The sequence below is a fragment of the Cydia splendana genome, chromosome 10 (assembly GCF_910591565.1).
Source record: "Cydia splendana chromosome 10, ilCydSple1.2, whole genome shotgun sequence".
Classification (NCBI taxonomy): Eukaryota; Metazoa; Arthropoda; class Insecta; order Lepidoptera; family Tortricidae; genus Cydia; species Cydia splendana.
The window spans coordinates 14,170,576-14,196,617 of record NC_085969.1 but is presented as its reverse complement, the minus strand read 5'-3'; the positions used below and the strand labels follow the sequence as shown (position 1 = coordinate 14,196,617).

The 26,042-nt window shown below is 37.2% G+C and overlaps 1 protein-coding gene and 1 long non-coding RNA gene across 3 annotated transcripts in view; one reads left to right on the top strand and one right to left on the bottom strand.

Annotated features, from left to right (window-relative positions):
* Nucleotides 1–26,042, bottom strand: part of LOC134794405 (uncharacterized) — a 337,443-nt gene that overhangs the window by 294,545 nt on the left and 16,856 nt on the right. The gene's annotated exons all lie outside the window — the stretch shown is intronic.
* Nucleotides 6,253–8,188, top strand: LOC134794517 (uncharacterized). The gene is made up of 4 exons (XM_063766329.1): nt 6,253–6,382; nt 6,465–7,763; nt 7,848–8,035; nt 8,162–8,188. The coding sequence occupies exons 1-4, from the start codon at nt 6,253–6,255 to the stop codon at nt 8,186–8,188; spliced, it is 1,644 nt and encodes a 547-aa protein (XP_063622399.1).

The window sequence follows — 26,042 nt, the reverse complement described above, 5'->3', positions numbered from 1 at the left end:
TTGTTTACCACTGCAGCCGTGGACAATATTGACCACAATCCGACATCAACCTCCGCAAAGACTGCTTTTCATGGGACGGTGATTACGCTCATGCAACATAAATTCCCAGAAGAAACAGATATGTTACTTAATTACATTGTGCAACATGGGACGTAAGTTAAATATTGCAAACGAGAGTAAGTTAAATCGCGACGGCTTGCCGGAGCGATTCATAGACTCGAGTTTGCTATATTATTACGCCCCGAGTTACACACAATGTTTTTCATCACACTTGCGATACAAAAATTAAGTATAAAGACAAAAACTGTTCACTAAAAACTTCATAACTCCCTAGGGAAAACGCTTTTTCTATAACTCCCGCTAAACCTGCATGCAATTCCACATTTACTGAGTGAGTGTGATGAAAAAATATAATATAGTCGCACCAATAAAAGTCTGCAGCGGATTTGATAGCCTACGCAGTGTAAGTGTTATGTATACGTCATAATTTCATAGAAGTTTGACGTTTAAAATGACCCTTGCACTGCGTGGGCCATCAAAATCGCTGCAGTCTTTTTACGGTCTGACTCTATGTACATTGTTATTGAAAGTCTAAACTTTCCTATGTCTTGTAATATTTTATTAATTCCAGGTGTAACCCGCGACTTTGCAACACAGTCGGACGATATTACTCCTACATTGAATATGAAGGTCAAGCAGCTTCCTTCGGACTACGAAATAGTTCACATATTTAATTACACAAACGGGTCTACCGCGATATACCACCACCACACCACACCACCACACCACCACAGCTGGTGCAACTCAGCTGAAACGTCGGAATTAAAGGTAAAAACAATGAAATTATATCGCGGTAGACCCGTTTGTGTAATTAAATATGTGTACAAAACGCGAGAGTTTAAAGTGTTATACGAAATAGTTCCTCCATGTTTTGTAGACATAAAGAAATCAACATGCCCACAGTCCGAAATATACACTCATGTTGAATCAACTACCACACCGTTGGTTATAGTTATAGAGAAAGACTGGCTTGAGAGTACACTGTCAAATGAATTCAAGCCATGGGCTGCGCATCATGCTGCAACTGACAAAGATATCCAAGAGCGACACAGCACAGACATAGCTATCTTGCCGTTGTTCAAAGAATATGCTCATACACCCGCTATGATGCTGCACTCAATGAACATAGTATCCAAGGCAACGAAGTTTATTAATCCCGACCAGATTCCCGTAATTGTCGCCGATCAACCACTCTTCGCTCTTTTAAAACAACTGCAATATTTGTTCCCCTTAAAGGTAGGAGAAGACAAGATTTTCATAATGATGGGTGGATTACACATTGAAATGGCTGCTCTTCGGCTAATCGGACAGTGGTTGAGTGGAAGTGGATGGGTGGAAGCCTTAGTACAGGCAAATGTGACTACGCAGGGTAGATCGGAATCCATGTTGACGGCATCACACGTAACACGCACGAGATATGCTCATCAGGTATAATAAAAAATAAATTTATTCATTTAACATTTTACTGTACAAGTTTTGGTAAGTCATAATCTTAACTTCTAAATCAAATTATTGTTTTAGGTAACTGCCGCAGCTCTGTATTATTTGCAGAAAGAGGCCTACCAAGCCCAATTGGATGTCGGCGATGAAGCACAAGGGCCGTTAATCACTTTCGAAGAATGGCGTCTAGAAAATTATTGATGAAATATAATACCCCTCAATTCAAATATTGGGACTTAGTGCTGAATCTCGAGCTGATGGTCTTACAGTTCGTTGGGTCCATCAGAAAAGGAGATTATAAAATATACCTAGACTCCATAAGAAGTAAAGAAATATATTAAATTAAATAGACTAATAAAAAAAAACCGAAACTTGTCAAATATAAATAAATTGTTTTTTAAAAAATTGAGATTTTGTAAAATTAATGTTAATTTAGTGGATAAGTTAGATTTATATTCTGCCCAGTTAGAAAATAGTCAATTGCAATATGAAACCGACACACAGACTTTAAAATTAAAAATTCAGAGTTTGGAGGATTCCATAGAATCCTTAGAAAAAATAAATGAGAGTTCTAAAAAGGTGATTAATGAATATTCTTTGGCCATGGATGATTTAATATCCCAGATTAAGCTTAATTCAGAACGGTTTGAGTCACTGACCAATGCCCAGTCATGTGCAGTGACTGAACATTCGTCGACAAGTTTACTCGACCTAAGCCTGTGTGACGGTTTACCACAACAGCATGTAAATGATAATAGCTCCTTCCACACTACACAACAAAGCACACCGAAACCTAATGTTATTATGTATTCTGATGAAATTGGAAGCAATATGAGCTCATTTTTAAGCTTTTACCTAAAGGGACTTAGTACAATCAGCAATTGTCTGCCTCACAGTAGCTTTGAAAATATCTTAAAACAAATTTTAAATGACAGTAATATTAATTCTAAGACAACACTGCTTATTCTTATGGGGAATAGGGGTAATGTGAACAAAAATAATTTAATTAAATACTTTGAACAGTTAAACTCGCTTGCAGTGCATGAAATTATTTTTTTCACATTCCCCTATTGTGAGCAAATGTCAGAGGCAGAAAATACCACTAGACATAAGTTAAATATATCTCTATATAATCTTTGTACATATAGTAGTAAGTTTAGCATAATTGACACTAACAATTTTGTTAGTAAATACCATATGCCTATGGTGTTTTTGACTAAAGGCAAGTGTTGCCTTTCAAATTATTACAAAAGACAAATAGCTTTATCGCTATCATATTTACTTGACATTTCTGCCAAGAATTTGGCAGACAATTCTGCTCCTATTGAGCAGCCCAGTATGAACATGGAATTGGTTCCAGTCATAACCAATGATTTAATAGATTTAAACTAGGTGTTAAGACAAAAGATTCTGTCTCTGGCAATTTAGTTTTAAATAAATATAATGAAAAATACTGCAAACATGGAAAGTATATCCACCTGGTGCATCAAAATATTCAATGTATTAGAGGAAAAAATTTACAGATAGAACTTTTTTTGAATGATTTTAATATTGATATTTTATGTCTTACTGAACATTGGTTAAATAATAATGAATTAATGCCCCAATTTAATAATCACCAGGCGGGAAGTTCGTTCACCAGACTTAGTTCCATACATGGTGGGTCATTAATTATATTAAATAGTCAGTTAAAATTTAAGGAACGTAAGGACATTGTATCCATGTCTGTTGAACGGACTATAGAACTAAGTGCAGTAGAATTAGAGCAATTTATTGTTGTCTGTGTGTATAGGCCGCCATTAAGTAATTTTGAATTATTTGAAAACATAATGGAATCTGCCCTACTTAAAATATCATCTTCTAGTAAGAAATTGCTTATATGCGGCGACTTTAATGTAAATATTATGGAAAATTCAACAATGTCTTGTAGATTATTGAATCTTTTTAAATCTTGTAATCTCAACCACATGTTTATGGAGCCCACTAGAGTGACTGCTACTAGTGCAACCTGTATAGATAATATTTTCACAGATATTTTTCCTATTGCTAAAAAAGTTATCAGCAATTTAGAATCAGACCACTTAGGTCAATTAATGGTATTTGAGGCATTAAGGAAAAATACCATGAGAAAACAAATAACTTTTGTACCAGTAACCTCGGACCGCGTGGAAAGAATGAAGCTAAGTTTAGTTCAGGCGCTACCCTTTTTGTCTTCCGATATGAGTCCTAATAGTATGTATAATTCATTCTTTCACACTTTTATGGATCATTATAATGCGATATTCACCTCAAAATCGGTCGTAGTTAGTGGTGCATCAGTTTTTAGTGAGTGGGCTACTGCGGACTTACATCAAAGAAGACGTGAACTGTATGCCTTATATGAGGAACGGCGGTTTAATCAGAGTGATGAATTTAAAGAACATGTGAAGGAGTATTCGAAGAAGTTTAAAGTAGATTGTCATATAGCTAAGCGAAATTATCTAAGTCAGAAAATAAAAAGTAGTTCCGACATTGTTAAAGCAACCTGGAAAGTTATAAATGTGGAGACTGGTCGCTCTAAACACACAATTAAAGAGCTTAAACTAAACATTGATAACAAAATTATAGATTCCAATTTAGAAGTAGCTACAGAATTTGAAAAATTTTTCACCGAGGTACCAGTATCCACAACTAAGGATTTAAATTCATCACCCTCATCTGCTGTTACATTATTAAAACATAACGCTCCAGAGTGTTGTGGAGACCTTCATTTTGAACATGTTTGTACCTCAGATGTAATAAAGGCGTTTAAATCAATTAATGTCAAAAAAACTAATGACCTCTGGGGAGTCTCTGTCCATGCTGTCAAATCCTTAGTTGAAATTGTAGCGCCTGACTTGGTAGTTATATTTAACAACAGTGTTGATTGCGGCGAGTTTCCTGATCTAATGAAACATAGTAAAGTAATTCCTTTATTTAAATCTGGTAGCAGCTCTGACCCCACTAACTTTAGACCGATATCTGTGCTACCAACATTTAGCAAGATTTTTGAAAAATTAGTTCTTTCTCAATTAGTACGACATTTTAACGTTAATAATTTGATGCATAATAAGCAGTTTGGTTTTACACGGGGTCGCTCAACAACCGATGCCGGTGTTGAGCTAATTAAGCATATTTTCGATGCCTGGGAGGAGTCACGAGATGCTTTAGGTGTCTTCTGTGATTTATCTAAGGCCTTCGACTGTGTTTGTCATGAAACATTAATCAGGAAACTTCATTATTACGGAGTTAGAGGATCGGCACTGAATTTACTTAAGTCCTACTTAAATGGTAGAATACAAAGGGTCGATGTGAATGGACAGCGATCACCTGGGTCATTGGTCTCTATGGGTGTACCACAGGGATCAATATTGGGACCTTTCCTGTTCCTTATCTACATAAATGACTTGCCATTCCTTGTTAAGACCCACCATGATATAGTATTGTTTGCAGACGACACCTCACTTATTTTCAAAGTCAAACGACAGCAACAAGCTTACAATGATGTAAACAATGCCATTTCAAAAGTAGTAAATTAGTTCAATGTTAATAATTTATTGTTAAATGAGAAAAAGACTAAATGTATTAAGTTTGTCACTAGTAGTAACGTAAGGCATGTGCAAACAAGTGTCATTGTGAAGGATGAGGAATTGGAATTAGTTGATAGTACAGTTTTTCTTGGTATAACTTTAGATTCTAAACTCCAGTGGGGTCCCCATATTGCTACTCTTTCGAATAGACTGAGCTCTGCAGCTTTTGCAGTGAGCAAAATCCGTCAGTTAACTGACGTGAAAACAGCTCGATTAGTATATTTTAGTTACTTCCATAGCATTATGGCATATGGTATTTTACTGTGGGGCGGTGCTTCAGAGATAAATACCATTTTTGTTCTGCAGAAGAGGGCTATTCGAGCAATATACAAAATGAACCATAGAGACTCACTTAGAGATAAATTTAAGGAAATTGACATAATGACAGTGCACTGTCAATACATTTATGAGAATATTCTGTATGTACATAAAAATATTGTAAATTTTAGGAAAAATTGTGAAATTCATAATATTAATACTAGAAATAAACATAAGCTCGCAGTGCCCTTCACTCGGCTCCATAAAATTAAAAAATCATTCATGGGTAATTGTGTAAGATTTTATAATAAACTTCCAAACCATATTACTGAATTATCTATTAATAAATTTAAGAATTATGTAAAGCGTAAACTTATTTCTAAAGCTTATTATACCACACAAGACTACATGAATGATATTACAACGTGGGCTTAATTGTTATTCGAAATGATTATTTATTTATTAGGTACATTTGATTATTGATGAGGAAATGGATATTCCGATGTAATACTATCTACTTCTTTTGTTACTTATGCTTTTTTTTTTTGACATTTAGATTTTATTCTAGAAATTCTAGACTAGTATTTTTTTATACAATCTTTTTAATGTTTGACGATCCTTTTGTGAAATTCTTAGTGTTAAATTTGATATGTATAATAATCCAATTTTATTATGGAATAATATTAACATCAATAAATTGCTCTGATAATTAGATTAAGATTAATTACGATTCATAAGAGCTTGTTGCTAGGCCTACATGAATAAAGTATATTTTTGATTTTGATTTTGATTTTGAAGATTATTGCCGTGGTTCTTTGCATTAGACCACATAAATTACTCCAGGTGGCTCTCAGTTCATCTCAGAGACTTAGTGAACTTAGAAAAAATGCATCCAGACTTGTTGAAGCATTTTGAAAAAGGCCAATTCGTGGCAAGAAAGACTGATAGGCCCTTCTCTGGCATAGCCCTAGATCAAGCGCATGAGCAAATTAATGCTATCCTAAAGGGAGATGGTGGTAAGAATGCAAAAATTTACTAAGTACTTACATGTATCTTGATTTCGCATTAAATAACTACATATTGTTAATATTCTTACAGGTATGATTGGCATTACCGAAAATCCTGACTCTTTACGCAAATGGATTATCGCTGCGCCTGAATTGGCTGCTTTAATTGAAAGCTTCGAAAGTGAAATTCTACAGACCGAATCTGTCCAGGATCATCGTCATCATTCCGACACTGCCGCTAATCAAGAACTATTCATGGGCGAAGTGAAATCTTTAATAGCAACGATTAAGGAACTCGGCAGTCCATTTCTGGAAGAGACGAAAGATCTTTATAATATTGATACAAAGAATGTTGCTTCTTCGGAAGTAGTACAAACAGTTTTCAATATAGAAAAATTTGGCAATGAGCAGTACCAAACTTTTTGTAAGGAAAGACTGAATGGTGGGAAAAGTTTGCTTGAGCCGATCAAACTCAATAAGTATGCTCGATTTAGTACCAGTTCAAAGAAGTCTGACAGCAAAACGAAAGCAAAATTAGTTGGGCTCAAAAATGATTGTAGTCTCTTCAGCAAGCTATATATAGCTACGTGCGAGCACAGAACAGGGAACCTGGATTCATTTTTCGCTCACGAAAATCAAGCTACACCTCCATCATTATCAGTCATGGGAAATATGCGATCTGGAACCAAATCAGATCTTTTGAAATTCCTTATCAACCATTGTGACCCAGCTCACACACCCATAGTGCCGAGTTCACCACCAGTATCAGCCAAAGTTTTAGATGGTTCCGCCTTGGTGCATATGCTAAGCCCTGGACACAACAAAATATTTCATGAGTATGCTGACAAAGTATTTATACCTTTTTTGCATAGAGAATTTGCCACTGTATCACGTATAGATTTAGTATGGGATAGGTATGACACTGAAAGTCTCAAAAATACAACAAGAGAGAAACGTGGCACTGGACAAAGGACACGAGTTACCCTAAACACTAAGATTCCCAAGGGTTGGGCAAATTTTCTTAGGGATAGTACAAATAAAGAGGAATTATTCCATCTTCTGGCGTCCCAGTGCCATACCGCAAAATATGCAAGCAACAAAGAATTGTACGTGACGGATGGAGAGGGAGTTCTCAGCAACAGTAGCAGAGACAAACAAAAACTAGAACCATGCAACCACGAGGAAGCAGACACGCGCATGATTGTGCATGTAGCTGATGCTGTAGCCCAAGGTCACACGAAAATAATGTTACGCACAGTGGATACTGATGTTGTTGTTCTCGCAGTTGCATGTATATCACAATTGCCGGAACTCCAGGAGTTATGGGTACATATTGGCACAGGAAAGAATCACCAGTTCCTCTCGTGCCATGCTATTGCAGCTTCTTTAGGTAACTTTTGTAGTTCCTACGAGACAGGTCATCTGGTCACGTAATGCAAACTTTCTTTAAATATATGATATAATTTTTTTACAGGACCAGAAAGGACAGAAGTTTTGCCATTCTTCCACGCCTTTTCCGGTTGCGACACTGTTTCTTTTCTGTGTGGAAAGGGAAAAAAAAGCGTATTTCAAGCTTGGAGCGCATATCCTGCTGTAACGGAGGGATTTAAATATGGCAAACAAGGCAATATTGAGCAGGCGTTGCCAATATTGGAAAAATTTGTTAGGTATATTCTTGTATGACAAGTAAGAGTTTTACAATATTAAGTATGAACAGATTTGAGTTACGAGGTGAGAATTGATCCCTAGACATTATTTTAACACTATAAATTTTGTTACTGATTTCAGATCAGGTACAAGTACGAGTGTAAATGAGTGCCGAAAAGTGCTATTTACAAAAAGAAGTCTCCAGTTAGAGAATCTGCCTCCAACGGAAGATGCGCTCCGTAAACATATTCTCCGTGCAGCTTACCAAGGAGGCTATGTTTGGGGACAGATTATAGCCCCTCAGCAACAGCTACCATCCCCTGCTGACTGGGGCTGGTCCAAAGAAAATGGATATTGGGAGCCCATATGGACAAGCCTACCTGCGGCGGCTGCTGCTTGTTTAGAGCTAATTCGTTGCCGCTGCAAAACAAAATGCGCAGGGAGGTGCAACTGCATTAAAAAAAAACTAAAATGCACGGACCTATGTGCATGTAGTGGCAATTGCGAACAATAGATAAATATCTTAATTTAATCCGCATTTTTTGTAACCTAACCTAACCTAACCATGTTAATTTTATCACATTTATAATAACTATACTGGCAAAAGTTTGCCCAACATCTTTATTTATATATTTAATTTATATTTGTATATAATATATATCACTTCCAGAAGTAATTTGTTAATGTAATCTACAATCAGAAGAATAACAACTTATCAGAAATCATCTAAACATACTTAAAAATCCAAAAAGCTGCATACCGCTCTTACAATGCAGGTACGCCGCGCGACACAAAACATTTTTTTTACAGATTTATAAAGGAAAAATATTTGACATGTTTACTATTCTATATAGTATGATAACTGGGCTATTCACAGGTATTTTTTTTCTAGAGATAATCCTCATAGTTTTAATTTTGTAGAGGATTTTCGAAAAAAAAAGTGAGAAGATTTTTTTTTATTTTTGAATTTCTCGATTTTTTTGTATGGGTGAGTAAAAATTTAGGCACAGAAATGAATTCTTCATCCCCGTATTACACGAAAAAGACACCAAACTTGATATAGTTGCGAGATGTATGCAGATATAAAGCTTAGAGTGAGGCGCGCCGGAGGCACTTTTCCCCCCCTCCCCTGCCCACCTGCTGGGGGGAACCTTTTGGCAACCGGGCTTAATCGGCTCAGATCACCCCCAGGAACACCTGTTTCAAGCGGTTTGCTTTGTCTCCAAAATGCAAGGTGGTGGACCTTAGATCTCCGACTATTACCGTTCATTTAATGATTGAGTAGAAATTAGTCATTTTGTATTAACTCCATAATATTATATTTTATTACAGTTTGTCAAAACAGTTTTCAAGTTCTTTAATATGAAACATTTTTTGTTTTATTATTGCACAACTAGCTTCGGCCCGCGACTTCGTCTGCGTGATGATGATGATAATGATGGTTGATAAAAACTATCCTTTCTCGGGGCCCAATCTATCTCCATACCAAATTTTGTCCAAATCGGTCCAGCGGTTTAAGCGTGAAGAGGTAACAGACAGACAAAATTTCGCATTTATGTATAATAAATTAATAATATCGGTATGGATGGCTGTTTTACATGAACGCCAAATGTAGTCGAGAACAATTTCAAGAAATTTCTCGGGAACAAAATTAAATTATCGCTTAGAACGTTCATTTCATTTGGCAGAAACCAACTTATCAAGCCAACAGCTGTATATAACATAAATCCAGACTATTTGAGCTTCTAAACAATAATAAGTACTCGAAATAACCAGTAATTTTTTTTAAATATTCAATCCGGAAATTTTCTCCTGCAAAGCTTCTATGGAGAACGTTCCCGAGAAATTTCTCGGAAACTTCTCGAGAACAAAGAGAAGTTGGCCTTTAGTATCGTCTAATTGGTTCGAATACCTTACGCATAATTATTAATCACTAGAGTCTGGCTAGCCAAAAATTGTTGCCAGATATTTCGTTGTTGTATCACCAATTGTCTATGATTTAAAAAAAAAGCTAAAAGTCAGTTGTCAATTTATGTCACTCATTCAAATTGTTTGCGGTTTATAAGAGGTTTATTTTAAATAATATGAATAATGTCTATACTGAGTGAGGTTCGCAAACCATTATTTAAGTTCGTAAATAATTACGACAATGTGCGAAGTCGACGTGTAGCGTTGTATAACGAAAAACTGCAATGTTTACAACTCCTAAGCAAATGTAAACAAATTAGGAGGTTGGTGCTCTATAAATATTTTGATACTTGGCATTTAGCATATTTGGCAATACTTATGTATTTTTTTTCGTGATGGATTAATATTACGGTATTATCGAGCTAGGTCTTATTTACACTACATTTCATTTTTCGCCTTGCTACAAAGGTATATGGTGAGAAAGTGTTAACATATGTGCATGTTTATCGTTGACTGTACTTTACATAGTGGTAGAAATTATATGAGCTGACTTTGAGTGCAGGTCAACGTATATTTAACTTATATCCTTAGGTACCTTACGTGTGCACAGAAAATCAAAAATATTTTCTAGTATCAAAACTATAATTCCTACTACACAAAGCCAGACTCTAACAGTTATAAATTAAACAAATGTACTTTCTCAGAAATTTCCGTCCAAGAGAAATTTCTCGAGAATCGCTGAGAATTTCCAGGGGAAGGAATTCTCGAGAACAAGAAATTTCTCGCCGGCACATCACTAACTCCACCCAATAAATAGTATGATTTCCCAACCTTAAAGTAGAAACTGTTTGTTTGGATAGCAACATAAAAATACACTTTTTGAAACGCTACGTTTTAGATAGTAGAATGATTTCGTAAGTCTAATACAAAACACAAAACCTTTGTTTTTGTAAGTGATGTTAATCATGACGATGAAATAAAAGTCGGTTTTGGCACTGTTTGGTCGCAGTTAACCTAACACGCTCCTCCTCGCTTTGCTCGTCGTCGTACCTATCTCGACTCTGTCAAATGACTAGACCTTATATTATAATAAAAAATAGTAAGCTAATTGAATAATTTGGCTAAAAAAATATACCAAATGTTGTATGTCCTAATTATATTCTACTAAACAATAATTATATTTTTGATTTTAGGTATTTCATTCATTAAGTGCATCGACTTCAGGTATTTCGTGCATTAGGTGTATCGAATTTAGGTATTTCGTTCATTAGATACCTATGTTAACTTTAGGTAATTCGATCATTACGTATACCGACTTTAGGTAATTCGTGCATTAGGTATATCAACATTAGGTGTTTCGTGTATTAGGTATATTACCTTTAGGTATTTCGTGTATTCGGTCAATCGGTTTTAGGTATTTCGAGCATTAGGTGTTTCAACTTTAGGCAAATCAGCCATAGGTATTCTGACCTTAGGTAAACCAATTGTAGGTGAAACGTGCAATAGGTAATTCGTTCATTAGGTGTTATGAGCTTAGGTTAGTTGATCATTAGGTATTTAAAAAAATAGGTGAAACGAGCATAGGTGATTCAACATTAGGTAAATCGATTTTCGGTATTCTGATATGTAACCATATTCGGTTTGGTAAGATCTGAACCGACCATTCGACCTTATACTCGTATTCGTATACGGCAAACTCCATATTCGGTCTGTCTCTATTACTTAGTTACGAACTATGGCCCAATTTCGGGGTTCTGGCATGCAGAGAACGGCCCAAGTTTGCTTACTCGTTACAACTTTATATTAAAAAAACTTATCACATTTAATAAATCAGTGCTTCTTAACCTACCAACTTACTTCTATTATTTTCTTGGCTAGCCTAGCCTAGACCTAGACTCGACCCGTATTACGAACTATATACTTAGTAGAGTGTCCCTTACAATAGTCCTGTTCTTGTTGATTAAAACGTGTTAATACTTATTCAATATTATAAAAACTACAATTTTGCGTTAGACTAGACCCCTCTGAACTGTACGGTTACCATCAGTTTGTCACTGACATAAACGCCGTCGAGAACGTAATTTACTTTCTATACATCTCGCTCGCACTCGCATATTAGTGCAAACGGGATGTATAGAAAGTAAATTACGTTCTCGACGGTGTTTATGTCAGTGACAAACTGATGGTAACCGTACTGAACAAACAAACGTAATATACCTACGTATCTCCAACCGCTTTTTCATCGATCCGGTGCAAAGCGGATTGAATGCATGATATAACAACAATAACGGTATATGTTGTAAACGTGTGTCTGAATGTATTTATCAAAAAGAAAAACCTTCATATTCAAGTAAATAAAGTTTACGGTAGGTACAGTCACCACACGGGATTGTTATGCCATTTAGGGGTCTGTCTTGCTAAATTGGAAATACTATAGCGTAAGAATTGAACTACCAATATAGCTAGGACCCTAAATGGCGCAACAATCGCGGAGCGTGATGGTACATCAAGCGTGAGTCATCCTTAATTGTCCGCCTCTACCCCAATATATTTGAATCATGTACACGTAGATTAAGCATTTAAAATTATAAGAGTAAGCACGTTAACCCTTAAAACGTTTCTGTCACTTTTTTAGTACAGGTACTAAATGTGGCGCCAAGTTTAAACACTAAGTGCAGGCTAGAAAAGTACGTTGAAGAAAGTGCAAGAATTATACTTTTTTTCCTAGTTTAAGACAATATCAGACAAAATTCGGTTTATGCGCAGGCGGCAGTTGAAATTTGAAATTCGCTGAATTTGCGACGGAGTGTGTTCCTGACGTCATAGAATATAAAGTAAATAGCCAAAGTGTTTTCTTCGTATTGATATTATTACTAGATGAGTTAAGCTCATTAAATCTTAGATTAATTCTAAGTCAAAAATTGCGAATTAAATCATGTCCCATTTTTGTGACATTGTCGATAGTACTGAAAACAAAGTACCATTTAGCACGTCCTAAAAACGGACAGTGCCGACTTATGCGGAGACAAGATTGTGACAGAAAACGGACATTGCCATACTTAGGGTAAGTATATATTTTTTTTCATTTATTGTCATTTTATAGGCTATTGTTGCGTTGGGGTTATGTTATACATAAGTATATGTATACATTTTTTTAATATTTTAGTTTCAGGTGGTTCCACCATCTGGCTCAGAGGAGTGTGATAACAAAAACGACGATGATGACGAAATTTTACTAGAGACAGATTGTACATCTGCCTTGCCCCAATGTGACTCTTTTTCAGCCAGGTCACTTTCTATGAGGATGTCAAATATGATGGACAAATATAAATCTGTTCATTTACGAACACGCGTGCTTTTATTCTTACGGTCATGCAATTAAAGTTTAGTGCGCCTCATTGTGAATGGCACGGCAATATCTGTATTTAAATATAATTTCGAAGTCTAACGTAGTCCTTGTGGGAAAAAAGTTGTTTATAATATAATGATGACCTGATGACCTAAACACGACCTGTCCTCTTGTACCCCATCTACAAAACTAAATTCCTCGCCATTAAACGCATAACTCGTTTCAGTATCCAAATTATTGGCACGTCTTGAAATGTCCTACGGTTAAAACCTATTTCAAGTCGATGATGAAGGTGTTGCAATTCCTGAGGCCTGTAAAATGTAATCTCTACAAAATTCAGGAGTGTAAATAGCTAATTTCGAATCTATTCTTTCATATATCGGGCAGACGAAGCAAATCGTTTCTACTCGGGTACAAGAACATATTATTATAGCTGATGTCAAGCACCGCCAACTAAAGTCTGCGGTCTGGGAGCATACCCAACAAACAATTAGGCGACACTTAGCACTTATTTTATCACCTAAAGACATATAACGGCTGGAGAATAGCTATATACTCTAAGCTTACAGGCTCTGGTGACATCAAGGTCTTTAAGAAGTCCATGTATAGCTTTAAGATCCACAGTAGCCGTTTTGGCCGCTATAATGGATGTTAAGCAGCTAGTGTTATAGCTCAAAGTGAATTCTACCACCTTAACATCTATATGAGTAATAAGCAGCTGCAATTTTCACTTAAGGTTCTAAACAGGCGATAAAAACTCTTTTATAGCTCCGTTACTCGCAATCGCTTCTTAACTCTCTTGTCTCACTTACAGTCGAAAAGAGAAGTTATGAGTCACTTTTATAGACCATGTAGTCGCAGACGGGCGTTATTCAATACCTTAGTACATCTTATAGTGTTATTAGAGTCTTACTTACAACCTAAGCCTATAGCGCCATGTTAATATGACCGATGAATCAATAAGCAAAACAAAAACTGTTAATTAGAACGTAAATACTTAATAAAAATCGATAATTTTACTCAATATAGACATAATGTTAGTATTGTTGTATTTAAAACCGGACTTCACGTATATTGTGTAATTTTGCGAAAATTAAATACGGTGGACCACAATTTAAAAAAAATTATATTCAGATAAATATGCAAAGGATCAGAGGCCCTTTAAAATTTTGTTAGTAATACATATAGTTATTGACAGTGTAATTAATTTCGCCATCATAAATCCGCAGATAACACCGGCATCGGTGAACTAAAATAATTATTTGCTTTTATTTATCCGCCATTACATTTCACTTCAAGCTGTCACCGTGCAAGCTTACAAATAATAATACAAAATGGAAACATCTGCAACCAAAGCAGTCAGGGCTAAGGAAAAAATGTGCAATTACCTTCTTGAGTGTTACAAATATTGACTTTAAATGCTAATATACCATCTAAAGCTGAAAGTATCATCTATATAGCTCTACACTACTACTCAAACAGTTAGTAGTCGCTTATTTGGCACCCTTTTAAATCCTAAGTTGTTAATCAACGCTATTACAGCACTACTTTAGCGCTCTTCTACTACAACAGTTTGTAGTCACCTATATGCAACCCATATAGCTCCTAAAGAATTAATTAACACTATTGTAGCTCCACTATACCGCTCTTATGTCTCTTTTTTTATCCCCTAACCCTACTGTAGCACTGTTATAAATCTTACGGTGATAAAATTTGTGCCCATCCGGGGTTAAAACGGGGTTATAGCCGGCTATAACTCCTATTTTTAGAGTACTAACAACACCTAAAGAGTAAATAGGCGGTTATACATATAAATCTCTTGTAACCCTTAAATTTAGCGCCTAATGTTAGTTGGGTGACATGGATAAGCCTCTGGTCGCGCCAAGGAGGAGCCATATATTCACAGAATGATGCGAGAGGCCATTGAGACTGAAAAATATCTAAACTTTTACAGGAACTACAGCTATTCTCTACCACTAGCTTAGGTTCCAGATAGTCCGGGTAATAAGAAAACAAGCAAGACATAGAACTATGAGACCATAGTGATAAATGGTGTGGTCATTTAAGTAAAGTAATATTACTTACAATAATTGTAATGTGTATCTAGCTTCATGAGCCTATTTTGCATGTATACATAGCTTTAAAATGTATATTTTTTGTTTAATTTATCTGTACGTGGGTCGTTTTACACATCAACACTAGAAGTAAATATAGTATTATTATGTTTCTCATAAGATTTTTCTTCTTGATAATCTTTAATCATTTTTTCCAAACATTCACTAGTGTGTTATTGAAATAATTTTAAATTTTCTTGCCCTGTAATTCTTTAATAATTTTTATTTTCTTAAACTGTATAACGGCATTGTCCGTTTTTTAGGACAACTTTGGGAGCAATCAATCTATAAGGTTCGTGGCAATGTCCGTTTTAACGGACGTCCTGAAAACCCTACTTTCAGAATGCTTTTAATTTTTTTTTCTTAAATATAGTACTTTTTTACTCATTACTATCCCCAAAAACATTCCACGAGATAGGTAGATACATTATTTCATGTCTTGCCATGTTAAGGGTTAAATTTCGGAATTTTATTTCACCATCCAAGAAAAAGTCGAATTCTCAAAATACGCATCGCCTAGTCACGAACACAAATTAACCAATTTTAAGTATAAAATTTACGCACGGTTGACATATAGGCATTTGTAAGTTCCCCACCAATGTGTAGTATTCAAGAAAAATAAATAAAGGGAGATTATTATGTCATAGTACAATAACATATACAATAATAGCGCTCCTACTGAAAGTTCCATAAGATCATCCTGCCGGTCATCTCCCCCTCCTCCCTTGCCTGCTCCATAGTTGTATTTCCATCAATAGTACAGGGTGGGCCAAAAGGGTGTTGGTAGTTTTAATCTTGAATTTTTCGAAACCGCTTGGCGGGGTGCGGCGGCGGGGTATGTTGCTATACGCCTCGTTTCGTGGAAATTTACTCGGCATAGAGCAGTACACAGGAGCGGAGCCTGCATTTAGTGTATGAGCTTTTTACCAAAACCCTAAATCGGTGATTACTGCACGACGGGTGTATCGACAGGAATACCATTTACGAGATTAACGTGAGGTTCCAAGTGTTAATGTTATACGCAAATTGATCATAATGGTTTAACAACTGGCTCGACCATAGCAATAATGCCTGGCGGACGTCCAGCCTCTGAGAGAACGGCCGACATTGTAGAGCAAGTTCGACGTTCAGTTCGGCAACATCCGCAACAATCAATGCGTAAGAGAGTTTGGGCTATGGACAATAAAATATTCAACAATTGCGACAAGTTTTGGAGCATAATTTGCATCTTAAGGTTTAAAAGATTCAGTTTGTTTATGAATTAAAACCAAATGATGCGAATAACCGACTTCATTTTGCCAATCAGATGCTCTAATCTCATTTCCGGAAGGAATGATAACAAATGGCCACCCCCCAGCCCCGATCTCGGTCCGTATGATTTTTTTCTGTAGGATTACCTTGAATCTGTAGTCTTTGAGAAAAATTCGAAAGATTTTGAGCAGCTCAAAAGGAAAAAAAATCGGAAAATCGCTAATATCCCCGAGGGGACAATTTCTTTGTCTTTGTCTTTATCTTTAATGTGTAGGGCCAATTGAAATGAATGTTTTGTAGGTGTGTGTGCACTAAGTACCTAGTGTAAACAAAATATATTGCATAATATTGAATTGACGACCGGTCTGGTCTAGTGGATAGTGACCCTGTCTGCTAAGCCGATGGTCCTGGGTTCGAATCCCAGTAAGGGCATTTATTTGTGTGATGAACACTAATATTTGTTCCTGAGTCATGGTTGTTTTCTATGTATATAAGTATGTATTTATCTATACAAGTATGTATATCGTCGCCTAGTACCCATAGTACAAGCTTTGCTTAGTTTGGGGCTAGGTTTGATCTGTGTAAGATGTCCCCTAATATTTATTTATTAAAAAAAAAAAAATATATATATATATATATACCTATAAAGTACTAAACCGGATGCGTGGTAAATTATCCCTGCCAAATTATAATATAAAAAGAAGTGGGTAACCTATTAACCATAAACCTATTGATAAATTTGCACCGCTTATAATTTCAATCCGTAGAAGCTTTTAAATGCTTTGTTTCGGCATCGTAGCGTATAATAATTAAATTGCTTTGATATGTTAAGACATACGTGATATGCTTTTGCTTTCAAAAGCACATTGTGGTACGGCCCCGACACTATCACGAATACTGACATTACTTTGATGGAATGACGTTTTTCCTGATAGTGTAGGGATTGTAATGAAGGAATGACGGCAAGTAATGAAGTTTATTTTAATAATTTCCGTCAGTATTGGAGTTATGTCAAAGTAATGATACTAGAAATGACATGAATACTGACAGTGAATTGATTAGAATGATGGAATCAGAAATGACAGAAAGAATGATGGACGATAATGAAGTTATTAAACATTTTTAATATTTTTGAAGTAATGTCAAAATAATGACATTATACTGATAGTGAGTGGAGCGCATCATTCTAATCCCTCATTCCGTCATTTAAAGTACGTAACAAGAAGGTTTTATACTAACAAGAGTTATTACTGGTATTTAAGTCAATAAGTGAAGTATACCTACTCTATTGTCATTGCTCTAAAGTTTATTTTCACTTGACTCTGAAGAAATAAGAAAAACATGCAGAATGCGACGCCTAAAGAAAATCTCTGTCCCTTTCTAAAAGTTGCCATACAGGAAAAAAATACTTTTTACTTTCAATTGTTAACAATAATTTAATGTATAAGTACAATTATTTCTCAAATACAAATACAAAGTCAATCTTAAAATCTACTTAAATAATTTACATGCAATTTCCTAACTTAAAATCTAAACATATTACTAATATACTATCCTACTTACACTATCAGCCCCATTCCGACCCCCACCCAGCCCAAAAGTGCCAAAGATGCTAGCGGCATTACCGCGCTGGATGGCAAGCGATATCTGTTGGACTAGATAGGAGCCTGAACGGGGATCGCCTCCTCTGTCACGTAGACGCCGCCCCAAGTCTCTAATCAACCTCTTGGCCTCCGAACACCACGGCCCCGCAGTTTCCACCGCGACCGGAACAAAATCGTACGCTGGTTCCAGGTTGGCGTATTTTAATCGCTTGAGCCTCGCGGCATTTGCCGCGGCTGCGCCTGCCAGCCGGCTACCGGGAGCAACATGAGTAGGCGCAAAAGTACTCACGCAGGTTGCATCCCAGAGCAAGCAGCGGCCTTTGGCCCACGGAACCAGCGTTAAGCCGTCCGGGCGCTTCCCGTCTGTACGGCTTAAGCCTTGAGGCTCCAGAATGCAAGGCACGTTCGCCGAGACCATGGTGCGACGTATCAAATCATTGATCGCATGGTGTCTCGGGAACCGCCCTGCAGCCCGGGAGCAGCTCAAGCCGTGGTGCCCATTCGCTTCCACCGCCATTCCACATATACAGCGATGGGGCTCGCACACCTTGGAACCCAGCCGTAAGGCGACTCCTACTCTCAGGGTGTCGTTGTCGAGTAGGGTCCCCAAATGTGGCGAAGGCAGTGCCTGCAACCAGGCCCCTGATTCAGGTTGCCCCACCGCTTTAAGCCGAGCCACATCTTCAATCCTGCCCGCTTGAGCCAGCAATTGCGAATATGTTTGCTCGCACAAGATGTCGTCCCAGAGTCTCTGTGAAGCAGGGTTGTTCGGGTGCGTCCCTCCAGACGACCGAGTCGACCACTCGTCAAGGGCCTCCTGCAGGAAAGGAAGGCAGATGTTGCCACTGTTCATGGAGAGAATCTTCGCCACAAGGCCCGCCGAAGCATGAGAGGAAGCAAGGAACGAGACAACTCCAATGTCATGCATACGACGGATACCTAAACCCCCATACCGAATGGGGAGTGTTGCTTGGTGCCATTGTTCATCGACCAATTGGATGTTTAATAGACCTTCCAGACCCTGTTTGAGCACGGTGTCGTAGTCCTCTGTGTCTTGCTTAAACATCCAAGTGGGCGCCGTCCGCAGAGAATAAGTTATGCGTGGCATCGAGAAACAGTTACGCAGTAGCGTAAGAGATACATGCGCCGATAGATGCTTTAAACGTTCAAAGGAAGACCCCAAAGCGGATGTCTTTGCCTGAAGCATCGAACTTACACCTTCAGGAAAAATTGGCGCACCAAGAAGACCAAAAGATACCTTACTAATAACCTTTACGCCCGGCAGCAAAGATTCAAATTTGGACAAGGTGCTTAACGCCAGGGGGCTGCAAGCATACAACTCACACTTTGAGGAACTCACCTCCAACCCAATAGCTCGTAGTGCTGGCAAAAGCTTGGCAACGTCATTAAATACGACATCAGAGTCACCTCCTAAGGTCCCATCGTCTAAGTACCAGACATTCAGAGGCGACTCTAATGCCGCTATCAGACTTTGGATTGCCAGACAAAATACGAGAGGCCCCAATGGATCGCCCTGTTGTGCTCCGACCTGTGAGGCGATTACAGTGCCCTCATAAAAAAGGTTGCTTTTAAAGGCGTAGCACTGAAAAAGAAATGGATACAGGTGGGGGGTGCGAAGTTTTACTTGCTGTAGAATTACATCCCTTTCGACAGAATTAAATGCATTTTTCAAGTCTAGTTTCACGATGACAGTATCGCTGTGCTCGTGCTTCATTGAAAAATACCTTGTCGCGTGGATTGCCGCCTCGCACCCCAAAGGTGTACCAAAACCTACCTGGCAAGGCTGGAGGTAGGCCGCCATCTCCTCTCTGACAGAACGGCAACCCAATTTGGCAACAAGTCGTCTAAAAGTAGTACCAATGGCGATTGGTCTAATGCCCCCGTCCTTCTTTTCCAAAGCGCATAATGACGCGCCGTACAGGTACGGACAAACCAGGGGATTGAGCATGCCGCGCAGAAGGAAATTGCACAGCTTAGCCAAGGACTCTAGCAATTTGAATCCATTATCCCCTGCACTGGAAGAGACGAGCTCCTTTAAGTGCTGAGGGCGCAATCCATCCAGACCTGACGCAGACCCATTGTAAAAAGAGTCAATGGCATTCTTCACATCCGCAACTGAAACTGTAAGAAATTGACTTGAAAGGTCTGGCTCTGGAGGGTATGCAAGTTGCCTAGATGGCGAGGGATGCTTGTTTCTCAAGGCTTCCAATGTATCCGCGCTCGACGGGGCAAGGGAAGAATCGGACAACAATATGCGTACCGCGCCTCTTAAGTCCCCATCATGGACTTTCGCCTCGATCGTGCGGTAGACTGATCTAGGCTTTTGGTTTGCTTCCTCAGGAAAATACACATTCAGGTCAGCAATGTTGTTTTTGACCTTCGAAGTTAACGACTTAGACGTGCTACTGTCAGGAACTCTAAGGGCAGTAAAGGAGAATGCAAGCAACGCAAACCAATCATCAACTTCGTTTGAACGCAAACAGGCCTCAATTAACGCACACAGTCTGCCCGCCGCGAGATTCCTGGCGCCTCTGGGGATATGCTTCAAAACCCGCACGCTCTTCTTCAGTCCCGGAAGGCTCTGTAAGCCAATGCTATTATCAGAACTTAAATTAGAAAAGGACGCCAAAGACGACGCTGTCTGTGGCGCCTGCATACTATTAGGCGCTGGGGGAGGGCAAACAGGCGACGTGCCTCTGGCAACCTGATCGCCATGGACTTTGCCGATATGCACGTTCAAACCTCGTTGACCCTTAAATTGGCGGGCTTGGGGGCCTTGGGGGCAGTATGGACAAAAGAGTGTAACCACCGTGGGCGACGTGCCGGGGGCGGCATCTATAGGGTTTTGTAGTGACATTGGAACAGTTATCGAATTACTAAAAATAATATAAGCAGTTACAAATTAGCATGTCTAGAAAAATCAACCTAAATTATACAATTACATATAAAAACCGTATGTCAGCTTGATTTGTCACATAAAAACACATAAATTTGCACAAACTATTGTAAATTATTGAGAATAAATTAGGTAAAAAGAGAAAATAACATGTCATTAAAAAATAAATTAAATACTTAAATTAACCAAATATGTAAATTCTAATCCTAGAAATAAGTTGTCATGCACCTCCCAATTACAAACAAGATCGAGTTTTAATTTATCATTAATCACACATAAAAAAATAATAATTGAATAATAGTGAATAGAATCAGGCGTTACTTTGCGGAAATCCATACTAATTAAAACCAAAATATTACTTTGCTAATCCGCGAAAAGATAACGTGCTAGTCAATCAGTGCTAACCCGTTATACTTACTTGCGTATTTTTACATGCAATTAATATTCCCACCCTCCCACCGCAAAAATAAATACGCAAATAAATATAACAAACCACCACCAAAAGAATAAACCTCGACACGTGTTTCGCCTCTCTACGAGGCATCCTCAGGAGTTGTTGACGGTCTGACGCCCGGCAACGGAATGACCTGTCTAGAATGGTCGGCCATATTTATACCTTGACCACTCCCCCTACCGTGCAAGTGTGAGTGAGATGGAAAAATTCGTAATAACGGCGATGACGCAACATTCAATTGTTCGTTAAGAATCATGCCCCTATTGTTGTACCTAATTATTTCCAGTTGTTCCAGAACACCCAAACGCAATCCCTTTTCGCAAACATGTAAAATATCAAAACACACACACACACACTTCAGTCACACTTTATCTGAGAATCATTCTTTTGATATTTTACATGTTTGCGAAAAGGGATTGCGTTTGGGTGTTCTGGAACAACTGGAAATAATTAGGTACAACAATAGGGGCATGATTCTTAACGAACAATTGAATGTTGCGTCATCGCCGTTATTACGAATTTTTCCATCTCACTCACACTTGCACGGTAGGGGGAGTGGTCAAGGTATAAATATGGCCGACCATTCTAGACAGGTCATTCCGTTGCCGGGCGTCAGACCGTCAACAACTCCTGAGGATGCCTCGTAGAGAGGCGAAACACGTGTCGAGGTTTATTCTTTTGGTGGTGGTTTGTTATATTTATTTGCGTATTTATTTTTGCGGTGGGAGGGTGGGAATATTAATTGCATGTAAAAATACGCAAGTAAGTATAACGGGTTAGCACTGATTGACTAGCACGTTATCTTTTCGCGGATTAGCAAAGTAATATTTTGGTTTTAATTGAATAATATTTTTTTACTATGGAAAGGAGATCGTCGATTTTCTTAGGCGTTTGGGCCCACTCGCAAATTGAACGTATACATGTAATATATATAGGAAATTAATCGTTATAATTGCTAGATCATGATGATAAAAACAGAATCACGAAATATAACGGGAATTTTGAGAAATACTGCAATAAAAACTTGAACATGACAAGAAAAACTTTTATATAAGTACAAAAGCGTATACTACTCACACTATTCTGTAAAAGTGTTTTGACTTTTTAAAAGAAAATAGACAAAGTCTGACATGTAAATGAAACTGAAATCGTATCCGCGTTCAATAAAAAGTTATATTTTGATCTTATTCGGAAGTTCATTGTTACTTCTACGGAGAGTGAACAGATTCATTTTAAATCTTCTTTCAATGAAGTAAGGTTTATTTAAGGTTTTTTTTTTTTTCTATGGACTTGAGGGCGGTGTTGCCCATAGCCAACGTCAAGTAAAAGGGTAGGAAATTAAACGCGGAAAGGAATAAAGGAAAATTCGGAATTTGGAAAAAGTGGTCAGGTCAGGTATATAAATAAGAATACAATGTGATATAATTAATATGATAAAGACTATACTTTTATATTATTATGGAAGATGAACCAAGCTAAGATATTATATAAATCAGGATTAATAAGCAAGGAAGGGATGTCTATTGGAAAGGGAATATGTTTAGATTGTAAAGTTTCCATGAAAACAGTGCGATCGTATAAGGGACTAGAAAAAGAATATATGGTTAATATCAGCCACCTCAGCACCACAGTCACATTTAGGATCATTAATACATTTAAATCTAGCAAGATCAGAAGGAGCACTTGTATGGCCCAGTCTCATGCGTGTTAAACATGATATTTCGCGTCTATTAAAGTTTTTATTGTAAAACCACGGCTTTATAGGGATGTCATTTTGAATCTTAAGATAATAGCTTCCAGATTCCAGGCTGCTCCAAAACCAAAAGAACTCCCAGGCTAACCTGAGATATCTTTTGGGGAGCAACAGAAGATCATGGCAATAATTTTTATATGGAAAGATATCACCAGAAGCAACAGCATCTACGGCCAGACGATCAGCTTTCTCATTTCCGGAAATTCCACAATAACTTGGCACCCATACAAAATTTATAGTAAGCCTTTTCTTTTCGCATTTTAACAAGATGTCTCGGATTTCATATAACAAAGGGTAACTGTTTGTCATTTTGAAAGGTGATTTTAAAAGAATTTGGAGACAACTTTTAGAATCGGAAAAATTACACATTTATTTAAATTGAACATGCAAACATACTCAACAGCTTTATAAATACCAAATAGTTCTCCAGTAAATACCGAAGATTCTGGAGGGAGTTTAATTTTTTCTACAACATTATACTGGTGATGACGAAATACACCAACACAACTATTTGTAGAAAGTTTTGATGCATCTGTGTATATGTGATGCCAATCAGACCAATTTTCGCCCACTAATTTGTTTAATACAGGTTTAGCGCTTATTATATCCTTCATAATATTGGAGTCAAGAATAACTTGTGGAGAAATAATCAAAGAGTCAAAGTATTCTCGTATATAGGAAGGTTAATATATTTGACAGTAGGAGAAGACAAAGACAAAAATTTAAGGTAGCTATTAATTATACAAGGAGGACTTCTATTACGCCAATATGGAGATGACTGCATATGATCATAAAGAGTCGATAATTTTGCGATAAGAGGATGTATTGAAAATTGCATAGTCCTAAAAATGAATCTGTCGGATAAAAATTGACGTCTCAAATGCGCAGGTGGGTCAACACACTCCACTTGCATGGCATTAGCCGGACTGGTTCGCATAGCACCAAGGATTGTCCTTAGTGACTTATTCTGTATGACTTTGAATACTTTAAAGGCATCTTCTGTACTCGGTGTTAAAAGAAAAGAACCATAATCAACTACGCTTCTTATAACTGAATTATAAATAAGCTTCAATTAGAAAGGATGGCTGCCCCACCATACACCAGCCAAGCATCTCAGTATGTTTAATGAGCGTTCACATCTACCTTTAACATAATTACAATGACCCTTGGCTGACAAATTGTAGTCCAAAACCATTCCTAAATACTTGTTTTCTTGACGAAAGGAGATTGTAGATCCACCATATAATAAGCTTTCATTAACCGTTTTTTTCCTTGGAGAAAATATAATTGCTGAGGTTTTAGGAACTGAAAGGTCTAACCCATTATTATTTAAATATACATTTAGTTCCTTCAAACTAGCATTTATAAGTTCGCAGGCCTTTTGTACGGATCTATTTCTAGAGTAGAGCACTATGTCATCGGCATATTGTAAAATTGATATATTAGGTCATTACCTATGAAATTGGCGTTTTGTTCGGAGAATTTCAACGAAACACGAATTTCCATACAATTAATTTTGCGGATATTTTTTTGATGGCTAATTCAAACCAAACAAATTTTTTCCAGTAATTTTTGACACCTTTAAGGTACATACCTTAAAGGTGTCTAAATATCTCCATTTCTTGAAAATTGGTACCATTAGAAAAATATAAGTAATTTTAATACTCGAACCGACAGCACATGAAAAGACCTATTTTCAAGCCTTAATTCTGAACACTTAACAATAAAAAATAACAATTAATTGCTGTCAAGCAGTTTGGCGAAATCATATTGTAGTTTTATTGTAATTGTGTATGTACTTTTGTAAAAAAAAAAAAAAACTAGGATCAGACTTATATCTATGAACAAAAACGCCAATTTCATAGGTAAGGACCTAATATAATCTGGCAAATTAGAACTAAGGTCGTATGTATATACATTAAAAAGTAAGGGGCTTAGAACAGAACCCTGTGGTAGTCCTTTCCAAACTGTCCTGTGAAATACTTTATCATCTAAATCTAACCTAATCGTCCGTTCATAAAACATAGCAGCAATAATATTACACAAGCGTTCAGGAACTCCCAAGAGGAACAACTTATTTACAAGAATTGATATATTTACATTATCAGAGGCCGAATTGATATCTATAAAACAAGCTACTACATATTCCCGTTTCGAGAAGGCTAAAAGGATATCAGAAACTAACAATCCCACACAGTCTAAAGTGCTTCTGCTTTTGCGAAAACCATATTGAATATCGGGTAATAATTTCTTACTCTCAATAAACCACTCTAACCTATTTTTAACTAAATGTTCTAAAATCTTAATTAAAACAGAAGATAACGCAATTGGACGATAAGAATTTGGATCATTACGGGGTTTATTCGGTTTGAGAAAGGGTAACACCAACTGAATTTTCCAATTTGGTGGAATGTCACCTGTCATAAAAATCCCGTTGATAATATTAAGAAAGTAACCTATAACCTTGTCACTAGAATGTTTCAAGAATGAATATGGGATACCGTCGCATCCTGGTGCAGAATCAATAACATATGATAAGACATTCTTGATCTCCAATAACGAAAATGGACTGTTAAAACGCTGCACGTTGTCATTATCAATATTGGACGGAGAAGCCAGTTCAGGACACACAGGGAATGGGACAAATGGAGGAGCTAATTTATCTAAAAATT